The sequence below is a fragment of the Lutzomyia longipalpis genome, chromosome 1 (assembly GCF_024334085.1).
Source record: "Lutzomyia longipalpis isolate SR_M1_2022 chromosome 1, ASM2433408v1".
Classification (NCBI taxonomy): domain Eukaryota; kingdom Metazoa; phylum Arthropoda; class Insecta; order Diptera; family Psychodidae; genus Lutzomyia; species Lutzomyia longipalpis.
The window spans coordinates 7,151,702-7,177,048 of NC_074707.1; the positions used below are offsets into that span (position 1 = coordinate 7,151,702).

General features: G+C 33.2%; 2 protein-coding genes and 1 long non-coding RNA gene across 3 annotated transcripts; all 3 read right to left on the bottom strand.

The window, feature by feature from the left end:
• Window positions 1-33: 33 nt before the first annotated feature.
• On the bottom strand, window positions 34-19,440 carry LOC129786057 (fibroblast growth factor receptor 3-like). Its single transcript, XM_055820858.1, has 4 exons — window positions 18,290-19,440; window positions 4,169-4,350; window positions 2,393-2,591; window positions 34-1,337 (listed from the first exon to the last, which is right to left on the bottom strand). Exons 1-4 carry the CDS (start codon window positions 18,514-18,516, stop codon window positions 1,013-1,015), a joined length of 933 nt encoding a protein of 310 aa, XP_055676833.1. The 5' UTR covers window positions 18,517-19,440; the 3' UTR covers window positions 34-1,012.
• Window positions 19,441-19,624: 184 nt separating this feature from the next.
• Window positions 19,625-20,242, bottom strand: LOC129786066 (uncharacterized). The gene is made up of 3 exons (XR_008750088.1): window positions 20,072-20,242; window positions 19,865-20,001; window positions 19,625-19,723 (listed from the first exon to the last, which is right to left on the bottom strand). It is a non-coding gene; the product is annotated as an uncharacterized LOC129786066 (long non-coding RNA).
• Window positions 20,243-20,836: 594 nt separating this feature from the next.
• On the bottom strand, window positions 20,837-24,229 carry LOC129786071 (adhesive plaque matrix protein-like). The gene is made up of 4 exons (XM_055820878.1): window positions 24,210-24,229; window positions 24,043-24,137; window positions 23,651-23,974; window positions 20,837-22,532 (listed from the first exon to the last, which is right to left on the bottom strand). The coding sequence occupies exons 2-4, from the start codon at window positions 24,128-24,130 to the stop codon at window positions 20,956-20,958; spliced, it is 1,989 nt and encodes a 662-aa protein (XP_055676853.1). The 5' UTR covers window positions 24,131-24,137; window positions 24,210-24,229; the 3' UTR covers window positions 20,837-20,955.
• Window positions 24,230-25,347: the final 1,118 nt, after the last annotated feature.

A 25,347-nucleotide genomic window follows, 5' to 3' on the forward strand; every position in this document is an offset into this window, starting at 1 on the left:
TATTGCTACTTATAGAAGATTAATGAGAAGTTCTTTCATTGTTCATTTTTATTTAATTGTTCTACATAGTATAAAAGTATTCACACACTTGTAAAAATATTTAACTTAGCATAAATAAATTCTACTATCAACCTGTATTATAATTTCGAAATATTCCGCTCTCTATGAAAAGTGAAAATAAATTAATTACCTCTCTCTCTATTAAATCGAAATAAACAATAGAAGCGTGACTGAGAAGCTTCAATCGAATTTAATTATACCATGTTCTTTCATTTAATGGAAATACATTGTTTAGGGCAAAGAGATTTGTGTATTTTGCTACACATGTTTTCATTGTAGGTATAGAATTTTGAAGAATATTATTACCCTAGTTTTTACACATCATGTACAATCTTCCTATATAATTTTTTTTCTTTATATTCTCCATTGTCATTTGATCATTTTGTTCAAATTACAACTAACTACATTAATTTTATTTTATTCACTCAATGCTTTTTTTCTGTGTTGCAAATTAATAATAGGTAGGTATAGGTATGTATAATAAAAGTTTAACGAAGTGCGTTTATATAGAATTGTATTTAAAATGAAATGGTGAACTTTTGAGATGAAAAATGTTGTGAAAAATTTGGCATTTTTCTGGTATTTTATCATTCTTTTCTTTTAATTATAATTTTTCAGATCCTTCCCTCATATCTTGCTTTTTTTTTTACTAATTTTAAGAAATAAATCTAGCTTTTTTTCTTTTAACGCTAACTTATGCGCTTTTTTAGGAATATCATTCACAGAGCATTATCAAGCTTTTATCTTTTATGTATAAAAAAAATCTTTTGATATCATCATTCTTTTTTACATGCTCTTCCTTTCACGCTCTTGATGTTCACATCAAGTTTTTTTTTTACAAAGTCACCTATACACGTTTTGTGAATTTGGAAATGTTTAGTTTCTATCAGTAACACCAGTTATAACACATTTTGGACACCAAATAGTGCAGTACGTTATTGTTAGTTTTTCTTTATGGTCTCGTTGGTACGTTGAATTTTCCCGCGGGATCCATCCTGCACTGGTTGGACTTCTTCCGGTTCATTTGTCGCCAAACAGGAGCATATCGGTAGACCGTGAGTAGTGCAATGAAGGCCATGCACGCCAGGATGATGGCGAGGAACTGCAGTAGGGCACTAGATGAGTCTTCTGCCTTAATAGGTGGCCCAAAGAGCCATGCAGACATCTCCAATCTATGGGCTGAATTTCCCATATCTATGCGACACAAATACCGTCCATAGCTCTTTGCGTCGACATTTGTAAGCTCAAGGATTGCTCCTACATTCTGATTGTCCTCTCTGAAATATACAGAAAGAAAAAAAAAACATCTCTCAGGAAAAATCCTCTTCGTAGAATTTTAATTTTATTCTCAATCGCCTCAACATATTTTTCTGTGACATTTAATTGAATAAAATTCCCCTTAAGACATAATCTCTAACGAGGTCAAGCAGGTATTTTTTCCTTTGATGTCTTCTTTTTTTGAAAAGAAAAGAAGAAGAAAAAATTCACACCAAATGTACATACAACATAATGTCCCTTGGAAGTAGGTTGTTGCAAATTTCCAAGGTTAATTGCAAATGGGACAAAATAAAATACATACTCTGTCAGTGAGGATTTCTTGAGAAAAGCATATTCAAAGAAATGAAAGAAGAGAAATTCGTGGAATACTTTGTGGGTGCTCGGGGCAAACAATACGAGCTTACTAACTAAATGAAATGTTGTCACCAAAATGTGGTGAGCCGTATTATTATTATAAAGAGTTCATTCATTTACTGCATTTGATGCTTAAATCAAAACTTTGCTGGATGTTTTAAAAGCAGTTGCCTTTTCTATGCAAAATAATTAAGTAATTTTAAATTTTTATCCGTTAGAATAACGTCTTTATTTAGCAAAATTCCCTTCTAATTAGACTATTCAAAAAAAAGTATCATAACTTTCATCAATTCAATAAGAGGCATAGGGTGCATAATTAGAGTAATAGTTTGTGTTGACATGTGCTTACGAAAGCTTCACCCGCTTCACCCTATCCTATTAGATAATTCCCCTTAATTTATTATTAATATTTTAATGGCTATTTAGAATGCAGCATTTTAGTTTATATGAGGTCAGAAGGACATCATATTCCCCTAACTAATAATAAATAAAATATAATCAAAGAACCAATTTGTATGATAAACATCTGTACAACAACACATCAAATGAAAGCTAATACCGCCTTGATAAGAGAGATTTATCAAATCAACGAGGCATACGTCATGTTCAAAAGCGACTGCGAGAAATTTCCAGAATATGGCTCTATTTGAGTCATCATAAGAGCACCACCCGTAAGACGGGGAACAATCAATTCACATACCTTCGAATGATCTTTTGGTTGCCTCCTAGTACAGGGTTGAGTTCTCCTTCAAAGACACGATGCCAAGATATGTCGCTCTTGACGTCGGGCAGACCCAAATTCCCCACGAATGCCTCACAGTAGAAACGTGCTGTGTGGCCCAGTTGCACCGTCTGATCCTTTGGCCGGTACGTGGGCAGTGGGGCGTCCGGGGAGTTGGCTGCAAAAGAGTTGAAAAAGAGGAATGAGTTACAAAAATGCCAAAGCAGCAGTTTTAATTGCTTCATTGTGAAACTGATGCCTCAATCACTGTGCTAAACCCTCTTGCATATCTTACTTAAGCTTTTATATGTATCTCGTGTATACCTGTATTATTTTTCTCAGAATGTCAACTCTTTGTCTACTGAAAGCCCTGATTTTAGTTGTAAACGTTATAAGGAAGCATATGGCCGTGTAGTCGCCGCGCGCTTTGTTCCCCGAACAACAACAACAACAACAACAACGTTATTAGGAATTTTTAATTGTAAGAAATAATTTTTTCTTAAAGAAAATCAATAAATTGCTGAATAAAGGATTTTCTTTTTGATTGTTGAAAGAAAACTATGCCTGACGTCTAAAAAAAACTTCTAAAAATTAATGGTAATAACTCAGGTGTAATGAGGCGATATTAATGAATAATTTATTAAAGAAAAATTATTCAATTTATTGGAAAGAAAATTTAAAAAAAATCCAAATTACCCATTGAAACAAATTTAACTCAAGCTCAATGTAATATGAGGGGATATTATTTTGATGAGCAATATTAACAGAAAGTTCTCAAGATCTCAAGAACTCAATTAAAAAGGAACTTTTTCTTCAAGGAGGGTTAAAGAATAATTTACAATAAAAACTTTGCTAAGCAACATCTTATCCACCAGCACAGGTAGGTAAAATAAGACCAAATAATAGGTATTTAATTTCACTTGGTATGTTCTTCTTGTACTATTAGTGTTAGTGGAACTTTACCTATTTATAAATTTATCCTAGAGCAGTTATAATGGAAGAAAATTATGCTATAAGTTGAAGCTTGCAGAAAGACATGCTGTCTCGTTAGAATATTTGTTTTTCCTTCCTTGTTTATTTTCCCAAAGGTAGGTACCTCATCGTTAAAAAACTTAAAATGTATATTTTATTTGATATATATGTACATAGACGATATTGACTTTTTTTCGCCATGACCTAGAATCTCTAAAATGTATATTGTACATTTTTCTATTTTATGTGAAATATGTATATATATATATATATATATATATATATATATATATATATATATATATAAATTGATAAATTAATTGAAAATTGTATATGAAAAATTTACACGCTTTGTACGTCATTATACAATTAGTTATTAATTAATTGAAATAATTAGACTTATTGGTTATGTATCATTCGAAATAAATTGTATATGCTTATCGAAAATATTGATTGAATGATGTAAAAGTATTCATTTTCACCGCGATTATTGCATTTAATTCTGCGTCAAAAGCGTTAAAATTATTGTGGGTAGTTTTGTTCAAAAATAGGCCAAGGTGTTGTATAAATCCTATTGTGTGAAGGGCTTTAAATGAGAACCAGGTGCTTTTCCATGGAATTTACCTACACACGTACTGATGGGGCGTTATTGATTAATTATTAAGTTTACGAGTAAATTGATATAAAAGTTAGGTATGTATGATGTGAGTGGGTTGAATGGATTGATTTTAGCTCCTCCGGTCAAATCCTCTGCCATGGACATATTTATATATACATACATACCTTGAACCACGAGGCTCATGTGTTGCTCCAGCTTTAGGGTTTCACTGCTAACCACGCACGTGTAGTTACCATTGTCCACGGCTGATGCATGCCGCGTGTAGATGGTCTGATTTGATGCTTCCGGGTAGAGAATGAGCGTGGAAACGTCACCGGACCACGGATATGGTCTACCATCCTTAAACCTGCCCCCCAATAAGAAGGGATGAGGGAAGAAAAGAAAAAAAAAGAAAGACATTTTATGCCCTCTTACATGGCTGCCTCTACACAGTTTTGTTGGAGAAGCCATCCCTAACAATGCATCGAAATGATGCACACACACCTATCTGACTTGACCCTCTTTGCCTTTTCCCATCCACAAACTTTTTTTTTCATCACCATCATTCTGGGAGTTTTTGTACATACATATATGGCTGGTAGTCCAGGGGAGAGAAAGATGGCAAAATTCTAGGAAGGATGTCGCACAGACGAAAAGTGTCCAAAAAGTCCTCTATTGTGGTGTGTAGGTTTTCTTTTCTTTGATATTTCGAAAGACCCACAGGGGGGAGATAGATTCTCAAGGTACATACAGCACCGAAGAAGGGAAAAAAGAAGAAGACAGAGAAGATTCACAAGTTGGAATACAAAAAGAAAACAATATAACGAGAATTAATTTTTGCAACTTTTTTCCATTCCTTCTTCTTCTCCATCCAATATTGAGATTTGAATACCAAGAAATATCTTCGAATATACTTCAAAGGTGGACTTGTTCCATTGAGAAATACCCCCGCGTGGTTTCTCAAGAATATTCTTACTGACTGAGCCTTTTTGGCCCTCACAACATTGTGAAATTCTCATTTTTTCGGATGACCAAATGAGAAGAAGCATGAAAATCAAGCCAAAAATTATAAAGAGGATTTTGAGGGGTTTATTTAAATGGAAAATAGTTGGAAATTGCGGAAAAAACTCCCGGAATCGCATTTACATATATTTTCCTCATAGTGGAACTAGTGGAATAATTAAGTTATTTTGTATGGGTACTGCAAAATTCCACCATAATCACTCAATAGCTTTTCCATAGAAAAGACTTGGAGAAAAAAATTCACTCATTTTCCCAGAGCTCTTATTACGGAAAAATTTTCATGTGAATTTTGCGCACAAGAACTCCTGCAGAATTAGTTGGGAGGATTGTTTGACTGATAAATATTCATCAGATAAGAACGAATTTCTCAATAAATTTATTATCAGATTTTATAATAAATACCTTTTGTATATATGATTCAATCAATTAATTCCACATCGTCTGTATAGTTCACGTATAAAATGGTATTCTGGAATGTTTTGAATGAATTCTCTCCGCTGCAATTCAGCCCATGGGAAAATGTTTCAACAATATAATAAATTGTATAAAACAAACACCAAAGACCCATGAATGGGTTTGCACTGCAGAATAGTATGTAAACAACTGGAGGTTTTGTCAGAGAAGAGCACAAGAAAATGTTTGAAGAAGGAACTACCGTAGATCGTATTCTATTTAGGTCGGGTCGGTATGAGAGATACAATACAAAGGTCATGTTATGCTAAATATTGTAATAGGAGAAAGTCTCTAATGTAATTGGTTCCATTTCCATTAAGGGCAAGGAAGGAAATCTCATTTGTCCTTTTAACACCATTGCTTTTCGGATGTTTCCAAGAATTCCACCCCCTTCCCCTACGCAATATTTTGTAAAAGTTCTTTTATGCTAATTTATACATCAATTTTGCAAATCCTCAATCCTTTCAACGTCCACAACCCTTTTATGTTGAGAACTCCCAAATTCAATCAGAATAATTTTGCCTAAATTCTTATTTAGGGAAATGAGAAATTTTTCTCATTGACTCTAAGAAGATGTTATATTTCAATTCATTTAGATGGCGATCGTTGATGAATATATCTGTTGAATTAATTTGGATTCATTGCCAGAAGTTGGGAAATTGGGCCAAACTCCTCAACTTCCTCTAAAAGCTGCTAAAATTGCATTAACTCGAAGCAAAATAGAAAATTTGCACTCAATTAAACTTTATGATCGCAGTGCTGCTGTAATTTCGCAAAGTACCATTAAGAATGAAGATTCAACCATGAAGGGTAGCAGAAAACAATGCCAAAACCATGAATATTTTGTGCCAATTCAAAAAGAATGGCACAGAAGGCGACAAAGAGGAAAGAGATTGGTGAAATAATGGGAATAATGCTGGTATTCTTGTGTTGGAAAGGATCGAGAAGAAAAAAAAGAGCCACCACGAATGAAAAGTGATTGAAACAGCTCAGCGGTCGATTCCTCTTCTTCCCGCCGGTGAGTAAATAAATAATCGAAAATTGTGTGAAAGAATACCTCTTGACGAGAGTCACAAAAGAGAATGGAGGGCCTTTCTTTGCCTTTTGCGCCTTTTTGCAAATCCGCACACCTTCCACTCTTCATCCAGTCATTTTGTTATATATACATACCAACATATGTACCTATATAATAACGCTTTAAAGTGGTGAAATACATAATATGTATATAAAAAATTACAAAATAGTGGTGTGAGTGGAGTTTTTCTCAGAAATTATTATCTGCACACTCATACAAGAAGCATTATACCGAATGCACGGCTTCAATCTTCAACTGCGACTTCTTTTTCACCATAAACGTGGATGGGATGAAGAAAGAAGAGTGAATTGGCCGGCAATTTCCAGCTGCTCGGCGCTCAAAAAATTGCTCCACTACGTGCAAATCGCTGCACACTCGTTCATCGTCATTCGAGGGACAATTATGATGTTAATTTTTTTTCTCTTACTTTTCTGCTCATTCCTCCGCGAAATTCCAAGAATCACTGAGTGATTTATTTGCTATTTCAATAAATTATTGGTTTTCCTCGTACCCACTTTATTATACCCTTCACCCCCTTTTTCCCACCATACTGCCAGCACGACCCAGACACGGGCAATTTTGAAGAAAATGCTTATCGTGAAACTCATTTTTATTTTATAATTAGATTTCTAGGAATTTTTGTGCACATAAAATATACAACTGCCAAAAAAGCTTGTATTGAAATATTGTATTATCACTTGGATGAAGATGAATGAAGGAAAAAAACGCAAAGTATAAGCAAAAATTGGCCAGAAAGCAAATAAAATTTGCTGATAAAGTTTGAAAATCACTTCTCGGAATTTTGACATTCTCCTCTTATATACGCACCAACAAAAACAAACACTTATTTTATAAAGATTAGCCTGAGATTCACAGAATTATTGCATGGACTCACACGTGAAGTGTTTATTGACTTTTTTTTTTGTTTGCAAAAACATAAAGAAATTATGGCAAATATACGAGCAATGCATTTTAAATTTTTTAGCAGAAATATCAATTCAATTTATGAGCATTTTATATTTTCGTTAATTATTTCGCGGAAAATAAATTAATGAATTATAAGACAAATCAGTTTCTTTGCAAAGATGTTTTGCGATAAATTTTGATTATTTTTTTAAGGACAGAATATGTATATATGTATAGGTCAGAGGTAATAAGAATATTAGCTTAAAAATATATTTGTTTTTGAATTCTACGAAATTTATAACAGAAAAATCATTAAAGACTTTTGTCAAGTAAATAGAAAGTATTCTAAAAATAAGTTGAATTTCACAATAAATATCAGATCATTTTCTCGATTTTCTCTATTCAAAATAAATGGAATTATGGAAATAAGCACAACAATTTCAGTAAAAGAAAAACTCCACTGCTCACGAAAAATTTGGTTCAATGAACATTGATATTGTGAATCATTGGAGTTGGATGGCTTTTTTATAAGAATTTTTGTGCAATAATTTTGATTATAATAACCGTTAAAAGGAAATTTTACATTTATACTAATTTGCAAAAATATATTGGATTAAGAAAATGAGGAAAATTGCAATAAAAGCTTCAAAGTTTCCTGAAAGCTTATCACTGCATAATTAGCAGAATAAGATTTTGGAGTTTTCATAATCCAATTAATGCTCCTGTTTTGGAGCCTAGACAGCATAAACACGAAATATCATTTTACGTGATTTTTTGTCATTGCATTTTGGGCTTTTACTCGTTGTACATTCATGCATCCGGAAAAGAGGGGAAAGATGCAGAAAAGGTAGGTATGTATATATAGCACAGATATATATGTAGGTACATAATGATGTTTGAGAGACTCACACAGGGATACATCGTACTATTCATCTAATGAAATTAACTTCACACGAGTGTGTTTACTTGAAATTCAATATTGAGTTCAACATGTACCATGTGAACGACAGCAAATAAAACCCATATGCCCAGGTAAAAGGGAGAGATAGTGGGATCTTTTTCCAGTGAATCGCACCCGGGTGACCATCCGGCCGGCCATTATGTCTGCCTGGCATTTTATGTACCTACATATGTGCACGCGGAGACGGAAAAGAAATTGATTCAGAGAATCGTCCAAGCCCACAGAGTGTTTGTGTAAAAAATTAGTGGACTGTCGATGACGATGTTGTTTGCATGCTGTTAACATTGGTTGAAGGAGGAAATGATGGTGAACGGTGAAGCCGGTCGCATGGATAATGAGATACTTTGCTCAGCAAGGGAAGAACTAGAACATAGCCAGTGGGCTAAAGTGAAGAGTTCATTAGCAATTGTAAATGGTATTCAGCACACAATCACGACTCATTGTTTCCCACAATTGGCATGATGTCAATTTGTAAATAAGCAGAAGTCAACCCCTTACAGCCGGATATTAAATCAAATTAGGCGGGAATTGCCGCTGTGAGGTGCTATTAAATAAAATGTTGACGGCAATTTTCAAAAGAAATGTTCACGCAATACAAAGCTACTTCACGTGATTCCTATATATGTAGCAGAGTTTGCCCACTCCACGACTTTTTTTTTTCATTTAGTCGTAACTTCTAACATATGTATGTAGATGTGTACAAAGATGAAATTTTCAATGCAAATTACTCCTCTACCTTTTAATTACATTTAATGAGTTCAAAGAACTCGGACGCTTTTTGTATGAATACAAAATTAATTTTTTTGCCATAGTTGTCTCACGCACTTTTGTGTGGGGCAGATTGTCCGTCAGTGTTGCGGAAATATGAAAATACTTTTATTGCGCTTCTTTCTCGGTAAGAATTCATGTAATTTAGTACCTTTTGCTTATAGGTATACAAATGTATATTCCGGCAGGAATATTGACGGGAATGGAAAATTGAGTGATTCATTCGTATGCAAATTGAAATTCTTTTTCTTTAATGGCTTTCAAAAGTAAAATATGGCAAAATAATTAAAAATATAATAATTTTTTTCTTGGAGAGTAAGCGTTAACAATATGGAAAGGATGATGCTCTCAAATTTACGATTTTTTTTGTTCTCAAATTATTATTCGTAATGAATGACTTAATAAATATTCGGAAATAGGGTGTTTTTATTTTATAAATTTAGATTTTCGTACCACCTCTATCTATATTTTATTTTTTTTTTATTAAATTCAATCCGTTTTTAAATAATAAAAATATTTCTCGTGGGATTATGAGTTGAATTTAATTATTTTTTCTACAAATTTGGGTAAACTCCTACGGATTCCCAGACTATGTACATTGTAAATAACATTATACATGTACGTACAGTACTTACGTACATCATAAAATTTTCATTATTGATATAAACGATTCTCCTTATTAAATCCTTATTCCGCTTGAATCCCATTTTTAGCATTTGAGAGAAGTAAATATAGAATGATGTTTTATTAAATATGCAATGCTTAAAATTTTCCAATTTCAATATTCTAACTTCCAAGAACTTAAAGAATATTTGAAACATTTACAGTGAATATCTGTGGATTTTTGATTAAATTCCATCGCATCAAAGAAAGAGAGATTATCACGACACAACAGAATTTTCTATTAAAATTTGCATGTTAATTAGTCTTTGAACTACTGAAATTTTCTATTTTTATTTCCAAGAACTGCATTATGAATAAAATTTACTTCATGTCAGTAAAAACAAAAAAATGCATAAAAGTATGTGCTGGAATTATTGTTAATACCGGATGAAAGTTTGAGTGGAGGCTTTTGCCATTAAATGTCGCCCGTTTACGTAAACTTCTTGGAAATGTGGTGCTTGAAAAAGTTAATTTCCAGTTGTATAACTCAATGGTTAGATTTACGGGGAAATATACCTGGTAGGTACCTAATTAAACAGATTAAATGTCACACAATTAAAGAGAACTGGTCAATCATACATACTTAGTTATATTTATATATTACTTCATTGAATAAAGTAATTAGATTTATTCAGCAAAGATTTTTTTTTAGAAAAAAATTGCAAATTTATATCAATAATAAGGTAAATGATTATCATTCGTTTTACATCATTTCTTAAGAAAACAACTTTTTTTAATTATGCATTGAAAAGTCCGTATTTACCGGAATATGTATGTATATATGTACGTATGCTACGTATGTATCTAAAAATAAAACAACATGTTTTTTATTTAATTAAATTCTGACTAATTCAATTGTGTCAAAAACACTGCTCAAAGTTTTTGTTTTAATTAAAAACTATATAACATATTTATTTAGATATCTTGTTATTTTGATTTGATTACCTTGCTGAAGACTTTGATTGATTGGAACAACACATAATAATAATTATTTATCTGTTAATATTAGTCAAATGGATTTCAATTAATTCCAAATTTAGATGCACTAAAATGATGAATCACTCAAACGTAAAATATACTTTTCCAACATTTGCCAACTGTGACGTCACCCTCAACCTGTTGCGCTTGATAAATTAAATAAAACCACGGTTTTTTTCTTCTTATTGACTCATCAAATTTCTTTGACACCGCAAACTTGAATATTATTAAATTTTTATTTGTATTGTGCAGATGAAATGTGGAAATTACCATACCTCTATGGGAATTTTAACTAGGAAAAAATAATTATACATTTTAAATAGTAAGAAATGTCACCTACGTAAGAAAATGCGTAAACAGATAAGTTTTATTATTCGCATTTTCTTGATGATATCAGTTAAAAATGTAATCTACAGTTATGTTGTTAAAGTATGTAGTTCAATTTTTTATTTAATGTTCGTTTTGTTATGGTATTATGTATGTTTGAAAAACCGTAAAGAAAAAGAATTGTGAGGTTTTACAGAAGTGCAATGATTGACGTGTTTATTGGAGACATGTGAGACATGATATCTACTGTTCTGCAAAAATGTGAGATTTGTATAGTTGTTTGTAATCTAACAGAGATAATATGCAACGTTTGAGTGAAGATGCAGTCATACGATGCCTTATGTGAGGTCATGCTTTAACCCTTCACTATTCCTGTCATTCTCTTATGAGCATTTACTGTAATTACAGTACATTTCAATATAATTTTCTCCCTGTCATTATGTTTATAAATTATTATCTACCTCCACCATTGCATTCTGGCTGGCGTAAAAAATACTATAACATCAAAAACGAATTTTTCATCAATATACTTTTTGTTTTTTATATGTACATACATTATGTACAACACATCATGACTTCCATAAAGGGATAACATGTTGTATATCATTTATGGATAAAGCAAGAGAGAGAGTATAGCATGCATTTCGTTTTCAAGTCATCATCAATACGAATGCGAAATAATTTACGATTGCAAAATCTAAATTACGGTAAGCATGCCAACATTAATTTTCAAGCCATGTATATAAGTATACATACTTGGTATTTCCCGGAAAAGTATTAAATCACGTTTGTGAGTTCTCTTGCAAAAATACATAATTAAGTAGTGGCTTCGAGAGTGAGTGCTCTCTGCCCTCACAGCCACAATTTCATAATGTAGCTCGTCTCAATTGGAAAAATTTATAAACATTGAAATATAATGTACTTACTATATATCCCATTTCCCACACTAAAAGAAAATTATTTTTATAGAGTAAGTCCAAACGAAATGACTATAATAAACTTAAGTACACATAGATCCACCTCCTTTTACACCCATGGCTTACTTTCCCATGGGAAGCGATAATTTGCAAAAATTTATTAAATTTTAAATATTTCGTGATACTTTGCATACGGAGGAAGATCGGAGTTACTGCAAAAAATCCCCCATAGGGATAAAATAACTATGTGAATGCTAAAATATGCAGCACAATCCCTACATGTTGGGAGTTTAACCACCTCCTTTCGGGGAATAACATGTCCGAATTATGAATAAATAAAATCATTTTTGCAACTTCTTGTACATTGACACACAATGTAAGGAAAATTCTCTTGCAAACTACATGGTATGCATTATAAATGTCTTGCATGGAAATTTCGCGAACAATTTTATCTACAATAAATCAAAATTTACTTAAGGGAGAAAGTAGCTTCTTCTATTGATTTTCCACATCAAATAGAATACATTTACTGTATGTAATTTTCTTTGAAAACTATCAGGCAGATGAATAAGTGGAAAATTGCAATTTCTCTATGCAAAAGTTTCCCAACCGCATATGCATACACAAAACCAACTACTTAATAATGTTTTATGTGAAGGAATGTACGCCTTAGATAGAACTTGTTTCATAAGTAGGATGATATTTGAGGAAAAGTTTGATATCATTTCATTTTACTACTTATTTGCTCTAAGTAGATAAGTGAGTAGCTTTTAGATAAACAATTCAAAGATACATAGTTCATTGAATGAAATTTCAAGCCAATAGGGTAGACTTTTGAATTTATCACAGTCCTCGCTGATAGCTTACAATTATGGTGAAAAAAAGAGTGAAAATGGATGATATAAAGAAAGTATATCGAGAGTATGTTTGTTTTCACTAAGAAATTTGTAAATAACGTCGTATGCAGCACGTGAATGAGGTTGAATTGAATGTACGTACGTATATACATTGAGATATGTACTATTGTATGTATTTCTTAATGTATAAAGGAGATTCTGCAAAAAAAAATAATAATTAGAGCATTGAGAAGAAGAAGCAGCAATAAAACGAGAGCAGAAAACGGCGATTCAGCGGAAAATCTTAATTACATTGTAAATTTTTATTAGAAATGAATTCCCAGAAAAATTATTGCAAATTTCATCTCATTCTGTTTATTCTTTCATCATGAAACAGGGTGACTCCTGCCCGTTAGGCACCATTTTGGCGGTGGTTTTGAGTGCTCAGCGAAAAAAAAACCTGGATGAAGGCCAGTACGACCCATTTTGCTCGCGTGTGCTATAGAAGAAATTTTAGCGTTTCGAATCCACTTTTGTTCAAATTTGATGATTCATTGGTATTTTCTGCAATTAACAATGAGCACGAAATTTCATGTACATACATATAAGTATGTATGACAAACGCATTATGTAAACACGAGACACCGTGGCGTTCACCACCATTAATTTATTTGCTCACAAGACTTGCGATTCTTTGGGGCAAATTTCCACATCTGCGACATACTCTGAGACACAATGATTATAGAAATATTGAAGATAAATACTGTTCGTTTTTCCACGAAATGATTTTTTTCCATGTCACTAAAGGCATTCATAATTGACAACCCATACTGTGTACGAGCGACAGTTTATCTTTAAGAAAAATGATGACTTTTTGCCCCATTACGTCCTTCATAGCGTCTATTAATTTGCCATTAATTTATGGTCTAGAAAAATTGAGATAATATTTAGTAAAAAAATTGGAAAAGAAACATCATTATTGATTAAAAACTCCGGGAAAATGGTATAAATTATCCATCAAAAATCAAATTAAAAACTATTTTTAAAACTTTTCAATTATTTTAGAACTTTAGATTAATCTCGCTATATTAACCTATATTTTAAAGCATTTTCCGTAACATGTCTTTTCCATAATTTCCATACATACTTGGTTTTTGAAATTATGAAATGCATTCTGCGTAGAACTGCGTCAATTTGCGTAATTATTTCTGAGAATTATTCTCGAGACATTTGCAACTGTTGCAAGTTACCATAGAATACATACACATCAGGGGTAAAAAAAATTGGGGCGCACCCACATCAAATGGCTGTCAGGGTACACTACATTCGCCGAATTTCTCCCCCTTGTATTTCCATATAACGGGTCTTATTCAGCGACCAAGAAACCCTTGAAATCTTTAAATTTTGTACTGAAATTTCAAGATTTCAAGCGAATTTCAAGGGTTTCTTGGTCGCTGAATAAGGCCCAACATTGCCATTTCTCTTGTATTTCCAGGGAAAAGCCAACAAATTGCTTGTTTCTGGAATCACCCATCCTGAGAATTCAGGGAATCAATCGAGAGAGAAGTATCAAGGGTCACAATGAACGTTCATTTTCTTCTACAGTTAGTTGGTAGCTCTCTTACTTTACGATTAGCCTCTATGTAATTAAATTCATGAGAATTTCTCTCCTTGTACCAGAGAAGGTATTCTAATGGAAATTCACAGAAGGACATACTCATGGGCTATATTTTGAATGTGTATTCCAGGTGATGTTTGTTGGGCTTACGAAGCGAAACAAAAGGACGTTTCTGCCAATTGAAAGGATATATCAAAAACACAAAATGTATATCCATTTGCAAAATTATTTATGAGTTGTTCTATTTATTGTATGTATGTATTTAACTTGAATACAGCAGAGAGATTTTAAATTCAATTCAATATGATTTTTATAAAATTTATTTTGAAAACATTTCATTCCTACCAAATTTTTCAATAAAAATTTTATTAAATATTTCATGAAAATACCTACATATTTTTTAAAATAATATTGTACCTAGCAATTTTATCAAAGCAATAAATCAGAATGTTTTTGTGTGAATTAAAGAATTAAAATAAGAGTGAATTCAAAATTACACATTATTAAAATCAATATTTTGTAATTTAAATCGAATACTACATACATATTAGTACATACTATCTATTTGAATTCTATGAAATGCAATAAAGTATTAATTTTGCTTAATAAATAAAAGGTATAAATCACATAAAAAGACTATTAGTGTTAAATATGTACGCAAAAAAAAAAGAAATTGAATGAGTAAATGATTCATATACAAAAACGCTATATAGATAGAAGCATTCTATCCTTGGGTTTTTCATTGGAAAAAAAGAGGAGAGACCAATAAAATCTAAAATGAAAACGGAGAAATGCATGATGAATCAATTCCAGGAATACTATAAAGCCGTACTGACGAGTACCGCAGGCGCTTTGGTAGGAGGGTTGAAACGCAGGGTTGGGGGTGGTTCAAAAACAAAATTTTATTCAAAACATTTCATTCCTTTTTTGTACAAAGTATTGATTTACCATGTTTATTGAAAAGTACGACTTTTCAAAGAAAAAGTCCTCCCCCAGTACTGAGAGAGAAAGTGTGGGTGGGTATGATGAAAAAATCAGCCATCAAAAAAATATATATATAACACATTAAATATTAACACAAGGAGCTAGGCGGTAGGGGATGTAATAAAAAAATAAGTACCTACTGTACACATATATATTTCATACTCAAGAAAAGGATATTATGCACAATGTATGGAAATATAACTGCAAAAATGAAATTTTCAAGTTACTTGAAGAGCATGATTAAAAACTAAAGAATGAAAGTGAATTACTTTTTCTAAAGCACAAAAAATTTTCAATTAAGACAGATTTTTCTCAGCGCTTTTGGAAAATATTCATGATTTATAATTATTTTGGAACACTCTCTGAAATTCACTTTTCAATAGAATGAAAAAGTTCTTTATGTTGGCAAAAAATCTGGAATAAATCTCAGGTTAATATTTTTAAACTTTATGCGGGAGTTGAAGAGAAAAGTGAATTGGATTTTAAATGTTAAAACGGAATACAAATGGATATGGATTAATGAAGACAGAACATCCACAACGAACAATAAAATAAGAGAGAGTGAGTGAACTATGAGTTGAATGAAGTCTGACAGGAGATAATGGTTACAGAACAAAATGAATTTCTTTAAAAATTCTGCCGGTTTTTATTACAAACACTGTATATGATTTATTTATTTAATGGAATTGGTAATAAGAATATAAATGAGGTTTCATCATTGAGTTAAAAATACATTTCTTGTGTCTTTCTATGCCCAACACTCATTTCCAAAATTCATTGGAATTCTCACACGTGCTTTTACTTATAAATTGCGAAAAAAAAAGGAAATTAGACGCTCGCCTGCGATGTTGCTCTTGAGACAGGAAGGCGTCATTGAAAGAAATTTGGCAAAGAAAGCACAAATGCAGAGAAGTTTGATAAACAAGTTTTAAATTCTTTCCATTTCCACGAATTGCAAATATTTATTTTTTCTTTTAAAAGATTTATTTATGCTCATTTGTATATCTTATTAATTTTGTGTAGAGCTTATTCAAATTGAAGATATACAGAATGGATCTTAAGTTTTATAGGAATATTACTCTCGTTATTATTACAAAAAAATACGTTAATCAAAATTTGTTCATACATACAAACTTAGTATGTACATCAACAAATTGTAGAAACCAGAAAAATATCTAGGTAGGTAAACAAGTAGGAAAACCACAGAAAGTAATTTGCATTGTCCATTAAATAAAAAGCACAGATTGCAAGGTTAAAATATGCAATGATTGTATATAAGGTATACATTACCTATATTAACATTTTGTGGTAGAGAGTAAATAAACAATTTTTGTTCATTAAACCTCAAAAGTTTGTTTAGAATCGATTGCAAGAAGCGTGAAATGATATTTCATTCGTATTATGTATAGATGTAAGTAGATTTCCAGCATTATGTAATGTGTTATAGAATGATAGTATAGGTACGTTGTGTACGTCAAAATAACTCTTTTTATAAAAGATAGGTACTTGATGAAATTAACAACTTGTTGTTGGTTAATTAAGAGTTGTTCAAAAAAAAGGTAAATCGCAAGTACCTTGTAAAGAAAAAATAAATTAAAATGTTTCCCAAATCTCCTTAAAGGTTCTCTTGGGATTATTTTGTTAACAGCACCATAATGTGCAAATTATGTTAGAACTCGCAGCATAAAACATACATAAATGTGTACATACAGTGTATGTACCTCAACTCCGACATAATGTATCATTCTAACAGGTGTATTTGTATAGGAACTGGCAGGGTGTATATGTACAATTTTTTTTGAACGACTTCTCAGAATCCAGGTATTGACTACTAATTGTGTTTTCCACGTATTTCGCCCTCGTTGAATGTACTCTCTGCAAGTACGTGGTGGAAAATCATTCGTGAAGCGTTCACTATTGACTAGGCGTAGCAGAATGGGCTGTGGAGTTTGTGCAAAATTCGCGGCGAAGGTATGGAAAAGAATATGCGAAATATAATTGCGCTACGTTTTACCATTCTCACAGTACAACGCGGTTTTCAGCGTAATGGCAAATTCTTCTAATTACTATCTTTTGCTGACAATTTACTCGGAACATATCAGCGAATCTCTGTGTGTCTCTCTTTTATTACAGCATTGCGCTAGAAATGTCCAACATGCAAGACAGTAAGTAGCGTGTCTCTCACAGTATTTGTACATTCAATTCCAAGAAGAAATCACATATTTTGTTATAGGTCAGCTCATAGATTCGTATTCATTTTCAAATGCGCGCTCCAAAATAAAAAAATCATTAAAAATAGTTCTAACAAATTACAATTATAAACTGTTTATTAATAAAGTTCCCAATAAAATATTGTTGTGAGTCGATAAAATTTCTACACGTGATGGTAACGAATCTCTGTACAAACTCCAGCTGATGGAAAAAAGTTATTTCACGTAGAATGTGTGTAATATAGCATAAGTAGTGTATAAAATGTAATATTTTTTATGATCACATATTTTCTCTTTTAATAACTGTACGATGCATGTGTGAGGCGAAGAAGTGGGCAACAGTGGAGGGAGAGAGAGATACTTAAGCAGTCCACTATAAAGACAATCTAATTCTTTCTATTGAAGTCATTTTGCTTTCTTGTTATGCCTTCTTTTTTCTTTGAATCAATTTATGTGATCACGTAGTGAGAAATACGAGGAATAGTACATAAATGGCTCTTTTCCCCCCAAATGCTGGGTAATGTGGTGGTTTGGTTATCTCTGTAGATGACTGAGAAAGGCAAATATATGTGCTGTTGTGCACTCACCATTCAATGCTGCGGTATCCTTTGGCACAGCAATGGAGGCTTTTGAATTGTCCCAGAACTGCGTATTCGTGGTTAACCACTTCCTTGGTGAATTGTATGCTTGTGTCGTTTATGTTGAACAGATGGGATGAGCAATGATCGATTCCCGCCACTTTGCTCACCGCATCCACGATGCAGATGAGCAGCAATTTTACTTTTGCAAAAGAATACAAAGACACCTTGACCATTTTCGGTTATATATGTATATCACAATTTGGTCAAAAAAAATTCAGATATATATATTTTTGAATCAGTTTTCCAATCACAATCAAGTTCAACGTGTCTTTTCAATGAGTCACAACACAATATTACTTATTTTTGAGTCTTATCTCAGGAACTCCTTGACACTTTAAATTATGCCAACTGATAAAGTTTCCGGAAAATGCAGTAGAAGAAGGTGATAATCTAATTAGCTCCTGCAACCACCACCGGGAGCTTACCTACGAACTTCGTTGATGCACCACAAGCTTTGGCAAAACACTTTGAACTGCGAAGTGCAAAATCTCGTTATCATTATGATGGAAAAGTACTCGTGTATGTTCCTTATTTGGGTTAACCGCAAATTTAATAAGAATTCCTAAGAATCAATTCTTCGTGGGCACCGCTATTTCACTGAGAAAATTTTAGGCCACGACCACTTTCACAGAAATTACTCGCGTGATGAAATTCGCGCTGATCTCATCAAACTTCTCCCCTACTCTTCAACTCTGAGAGCTACGAAAAAAAAAAGAAGACTCCTTTTTGGATCAATCAGTTGTGAAAAATCCGACACTGAAACACAATTCTCTTGCTATGTTTTTTTCCAAGAATTTTGGCAGGGAAAAAATATATGAGAATATTTCAACTTCGATGCGCGCACAACCTCTTCAGCGAGCGGTTACTAAGTGACTGAATGGAAGCGCACACTGGTTGTGCCGAAGAGCTCTGGCGCGCTCGACGACCTGCTGAATTCTAAGGAAAGATAGAGAATCTTGAAGGCAGGGGCGAACTCGCAATTTTCCACACAAATGAGGGTCTTCTTGGAAATATTTTCCATCAAAATCCCACGTTTTATTCACAATTTCCCCGAAAAATCAATCGAAGTCTTTCGATAAACTTTCCCTCCCATGCATACCACCGGTACGGTGGGTGATTTTCTATATATATGTTTGTAGGTACGTACATACATATGTAATACAAAATAGACAAACTATAATGTGTATATAACTCAGACTGTAGGTATGAAAATGGGAAATTGTTTTCATTTTATTAAAAATAAATTTTTGTAATTAAGTTTTAAAATAATTGCCAATAAGAAAGAGATTTACGTAATACAAAAAAAACATACCCATACATAGCATAACTTCTAAGAGCTATTGTACAACTTATTTCTGTCAGACAGTGTAGTGCCAGGTACTATACAAAAGTAACATAAAACATAATATTTATTAAATACAGTTTCACTGGTTAAAAACAACTAATTATATTGATTTGATTTAATTTTAACATTTCAATTTTATTACATATGATTAAGAAGCATAAAATTTTTTATATTACCTGGCCCGTACATACAAATTGTCCCACATTCTTAAATGTTCTCGGCTTTAATATAATGCTTGCACCAACACATTGGCAAGCACAACCGCATTTCCACGCATGGCACGAAGAAGCGTCTCCTGTGGATGAATCATGTGCTGTTGCAAATTGGCAGAAAGTTTGGAATTATAAACAATTGCAGGTCAGTAGAGAAAAAAAATAGTTTACCTGGAAGACTCACACGAAGTCCTCTTTCCAACTGCATACATCCTCTTCCTGTCTTGACCTTGTACAATTGCTTTCTTCTTAACAACGTAAATAAAATATACAAAAAAGGCTTAGCATGAAGTATGAGCGGTGCGAGAGATATGTGGGTGCATTTTATCTTATTGAGACCTGGTGGGCACACTGAATTGTATTTAGAAGTAATTCCGAGAAGGGAAAGTAAGACAAGTAAATGAAAATTCCGAGGAAATGTGATGTAATATTCTTCATAATTCATCAATTTGTACTGCGATATTTCTCTAGCACGAAGCGAAATTCCGTGTAAACGTTGTCAACTTTAATTACAATTCCCGTATTGCATTACATACACATACTGTATTGTTAATTAGACGCAATTATCGCGATTTCAGCAGTCAAAATATATAATGTACTAGCAATAATATCACCCTACCTCAAGGTAAAATATAAGGGTTCTGATTGGAGCATAAATTAATACACATAGAGGTAAATGTAAATTATGTTGAGCCTCTAACGTTTCTAATAATATTAATTATATGCACCAATTAGGCTGCATATACATACATATATGTATGTATGTCGTACATACATAATGTAATGTTCTTACATGATTCTAATATTTGCTCATATATTAATTCCCATAAATTAAAACCGTTCGAACCGTTTTAATTTTATGTTTGAATATACCTCTGTAATATCGACAAAGTCGATATGCTATAAAAGAAAAATTGTTATTTTCAAACTCAACTGTTAAGTGTGCAATTACTTTATTTATTCCTAAACGTAATTAAAAATACAAAATATTTAATTTTAATCATATTCTTATACTAAACATACCATACATGTGGATAAATAATATTAACTCTCATTTATTTAATATTTTTCACAGTAATAGACGTAATCCAAGCATTATTGCCAAGTGGAATATGAATTACAGAAGGAAATTGTTCAAGCTCAGGTTCGACATTATATGGTTCAGGTTTTTCCGTTTCAACTTCATATGGTTCCAGAGAAGTCCTGGCGAAGTATGGCTCTGGTTTTTCCGTCTCTACTTCGTATGGTTCCAAAGAAGTCCTGGCGAAGTAAGGTTCTGGCTTTTCGGTTTCTGCCATGTATGGTTCTGGTTTTTCCGTTTCAAACATATAAGGTTCTGGCTTCTCAGTCTCAACCATGTAAGGTTCTGGCTTCTCTGTTTCCATCCTGTACGGTTCTGGTTTTTCCGTTTCAACTTCATATGGTTCCAGTGAAGTTCTTGCGAAATATGGTTCTGGTTTTTCAGTTTCGAACATATACGGTTCTGGCTTCTCAGTCTCAACCATGTAAGGTTCTGGCTTCTCTGTTTCCATTCTATATGGTTCTGGTTTTTCAGTTTCGAACATATATGGTTCTGGCTTCTCAGTCTCAACCATGTAAGGTTCTGGCTTCTCTGTTTCCATTCTATATGGTTCTGGTTTTTCAGTTTCGAACATATATGGTTCTGGCTTCTCAGTCTCAACCATGTAAGGTTCTGGCTTCTCTGTTTCCATCATGTAGGGCTCTGGTTTCTCAGTTTCCATTCTATATGGTTCTGGTTTCTCTGTTTCTACTTCATATGGTTCAAGAGAAGTTCTTGCGAAATAAGGTTCTGGCTTTTCAGTTTCAAACATATACGGTTCTGGCTTCTCAGTCTCAACCATGTAAGGTTCTGGCTTCTCTGTTTCCATTCTATATGGTTCTGGTTTTTCAGTTTCGAACATATATGGTTCTGGCTTCTCAGTCTCAACCATGTAAGGTTCTGGCTTCTCTGTTTCCATCATGTAGGGCTCTGGTTTCTCAGTTTCCATTCTATATGGTTCTGGTTTCTCTGTTTCTACTTCATATGGTTCAAGAGAAGTTCTTGCGAAATAAGGTTCTGGTTTTTCAGTTTCAAACATATACGGTTCTGGCTTCTCAGTCTCAACCATGTAAGGTTCTGGTTTCTCAGTTTCCATTCTATATGGTTCTGGTTTCTCTGTTTCTACTTCATATGGTTCAAGAGAAGTCCTCGCAAAATAAGGCTCTGGCTTCTCAGTCTCTACCTCATATGGCTCTGGCTTTTCGGTTTCTACTTCCAAACCAGCCATAATGACGGATTCAATTAGGAACTCAATAAATTGATGATCAGTTGATCGTTGTCCATGTATAATATCCCACAAATCATCACGAGTGATCGCATTTAATCTTTCATTGAACCTAGGAAGTACAGCAGCTTCAACAACTTGTGTTACTTCTGGATGGAAATTCTCCATAATTGCTGGCAACATGTCACTGAAGATGTAATTCCACAGATCTCCAAATTCTCCGCCAAAGAGAAGATTGTGGAAATTTGTTTGGAATCGTTGTAAGCGAGAGCGTGAATGGAAGTTCCTCATTTCGAGCATTCCATTAGCCCTTACACTAAGAGTAGTGTGTCCATTGAGGTTTAAGTCTACATAAAAAAAAATTGAATAAGATTTAAAAAGAACGTTATGCACGAGGTTCAGTGTAAGTCCCCCGCATGTAACCAAAATTGGCTTTTAAATTATTGTAGGGGATCATTAAAGATTCAAAATAAGCGTGGTCATTTCCCGGAAAAGCGCTGGGAAACCTACGAATTTTCCGGTTTTTGGTGTAACCTATATTGATTTATTTCTCAATTTCTATCAATTGTAGAATATTGCGATTGGTGTCAAATGAAAGCTATATCAATGCTTAATATTATATATTAAAACCATTTTCCAAAATGCACAAGAAGGTGAAAATTCGGAAAGATTTTCCGAACACGCATTTTTCTTTCGCCTCCCATTTCCACAATATTGCATGGGACCACCTGGAACATCCCTCATTTTGTAGATTTTTTAATCCCCTTTCATTTGGTATAGCACTTGCTGGGGAAATCTGCTGGGAAAACTGTTTTTTTTTTTTTAGTGATTTTCAATGTTGGAAAAACTCACTATTCGAAGGCTGCAATGTTATACAATGTCATAACATTGTATAACATTGTATTGCATTGTTAAATCGGCTAAGTCGGTGTGAGCTCCGGTATAACATTGCAGCCTTCGAATAGTGAGTTTTTCCAACATTGAAAATCACTAAAAAAAAAAAAAAAACAGTTTTCCCAGCAGATTTCCCCAGCAAGTGCTATACCAAATGAAAGGGGATTAAAAAAGCTACAAAATGAGGGATGTTCCAGGTGGTCCCATGCAATATTGTGGAAATGGGAGGCGAAAAAAAAATGCGTGTTCGGAAAATCTTTCCGAATTTTCACCTTCTTGTGCATTTTGGAAAATGGTTTTAATATATAATATTAAGCATTGATATAGCTTTCATTTGACACCAATCGCAATATTCTACAATTGATAGAAATTGAGAAATAAATCAATATAGGTTACACCAAAAACCGGAAAATTCGTAGGTTTCCCAGCGCTTTTCCGGGAAATGACCACGCTTATTTTGAATCTTTAATGATCCCCTACAATAATTTAAAAGCCAATTTTGGTTACATGCGGGGGACTTACACTATGCCTCGTGCATAACATTCTTTTTCTGATAATGGGAAAAACTCACTCCAAAGATCAATGGTGAATCGTCCGTGACCAAAAATGGGAAGAATATTCACAAAACGGCCACGAAGATCATACCAATCACCAGAGAAGCTCAAATGGGGTACAGTGATGTCAAAATCAAAACGAAGATTCTGCCAGTTAACATTCATCCTATTAACGACTATTCCAGACATCCCACGTACTTGGACATTACGTAGATAGCCATTTAAAGTCACAAGAGAATTTCCAAAATCGAAGTTATCAACAGCGCGAAAATCAATGTGATTGGGGTCAGAAAAATCAGCAATAACACCTCTTAGCCAACGAGTAACGATGTCATCGAGACCTATAAAGTATTTATATATTTCAATTAGTTCACTGCACTTAAATCACGATCCTTAAAAATATTCTCACTATGGGTTTCAGGCGCGACTTCATAGGATCCAAATGAGGCAGCCAAGGTTGTGGCCACAAGGCCAAAAAGCAACAACACCAGCCTCATGTTTGCACTAAAATTGGAAAGAAGTCTTTTTTGTTATAAAATCCAAGGCACAAAATAGATTCACTTTAAATTCACTCACACTTCAGCTGGTAACGTATTCCTGTGAAGCCCACCCACCAGTCGACTCGCTACTTATACCCGATCCCCTATCGCTAATTAATCCCTTGGTCCTAAATCATAGAAATCTCCGACTTATCGATATAGTCATTATCGCATCTTTATGTGAAAATTAAAGCAAATGAATGAGCTTCCCAAACACTTTTCTTAACGACTCACTTGCTGATAAGGTCCAAGATGCGATAACAATGGTTCTTCGTATGTATTTGGGAACTTTTGACTTTACGTCTTATCAGGATTAGAGAAATTTTTTAACGTCTACGACAATGGTTCAAAGGCTGATGAAATTTGTAGAAGGGATTTTGTGGAGTTTGTTTTCCCCAATAATAACACGTGATAGGATTCTTCTTTGATCTAGAAATTATAGACAAAGTTCTTTTTGTTCTAAGTTGAGATATTTCAATTCTATATTGTCTAGAATAGATTGCCTAACAATAAATAAATTTTTAATGAAATTTCTTATAAAACTTTCTGTGGAAAAAACGCATTTTCCACATTTTCTTTCTCGATAAGAACTGGAGGAAGCAAAAGAACCTTATCCTAAAAAGAAAAATATCTTATTTTTATTTTTCATCGTATTTTATTGAAAATTTTTACATGAAGTTATGTATTGAAAATACAATGTAAGCATCATACATATTGTACCCAAGGAGGTATAATTGTACCTGTGTATAAGTCATATTGCATTCTAAAATTGAATATTTTTAATGGTAGGTAACATTGTGAAATTAATGAGATATACGCTATGATTGTGATGCCAATTTGCAAATTAAAATTTCATTGATTTTTCTATGATGCGAGATAATCTTGGAGTTAATTCAATTGTCCATGTCTATCTATCGTTGATTGAGCGGGTGCTAAAAAAATGTTGACTCTGTGAAATGGAGCCAATTGCGGGGCATCCATCGAGAGAAAATAGCGACGATGATGGGGACGTAGGTCGTATTGCGTGCTGTAAAATATTGACGTCATAACATTTGACTACCCCTTCGTGCCCCACCAGGGAAAGTATTTTTCCAGATGGGATTTTGCGCATGCCGAGGGGATGCCTTTATCACAGCGTAGATGGGAGAAATTTTCGCCAATTTAAAAAGACCAAA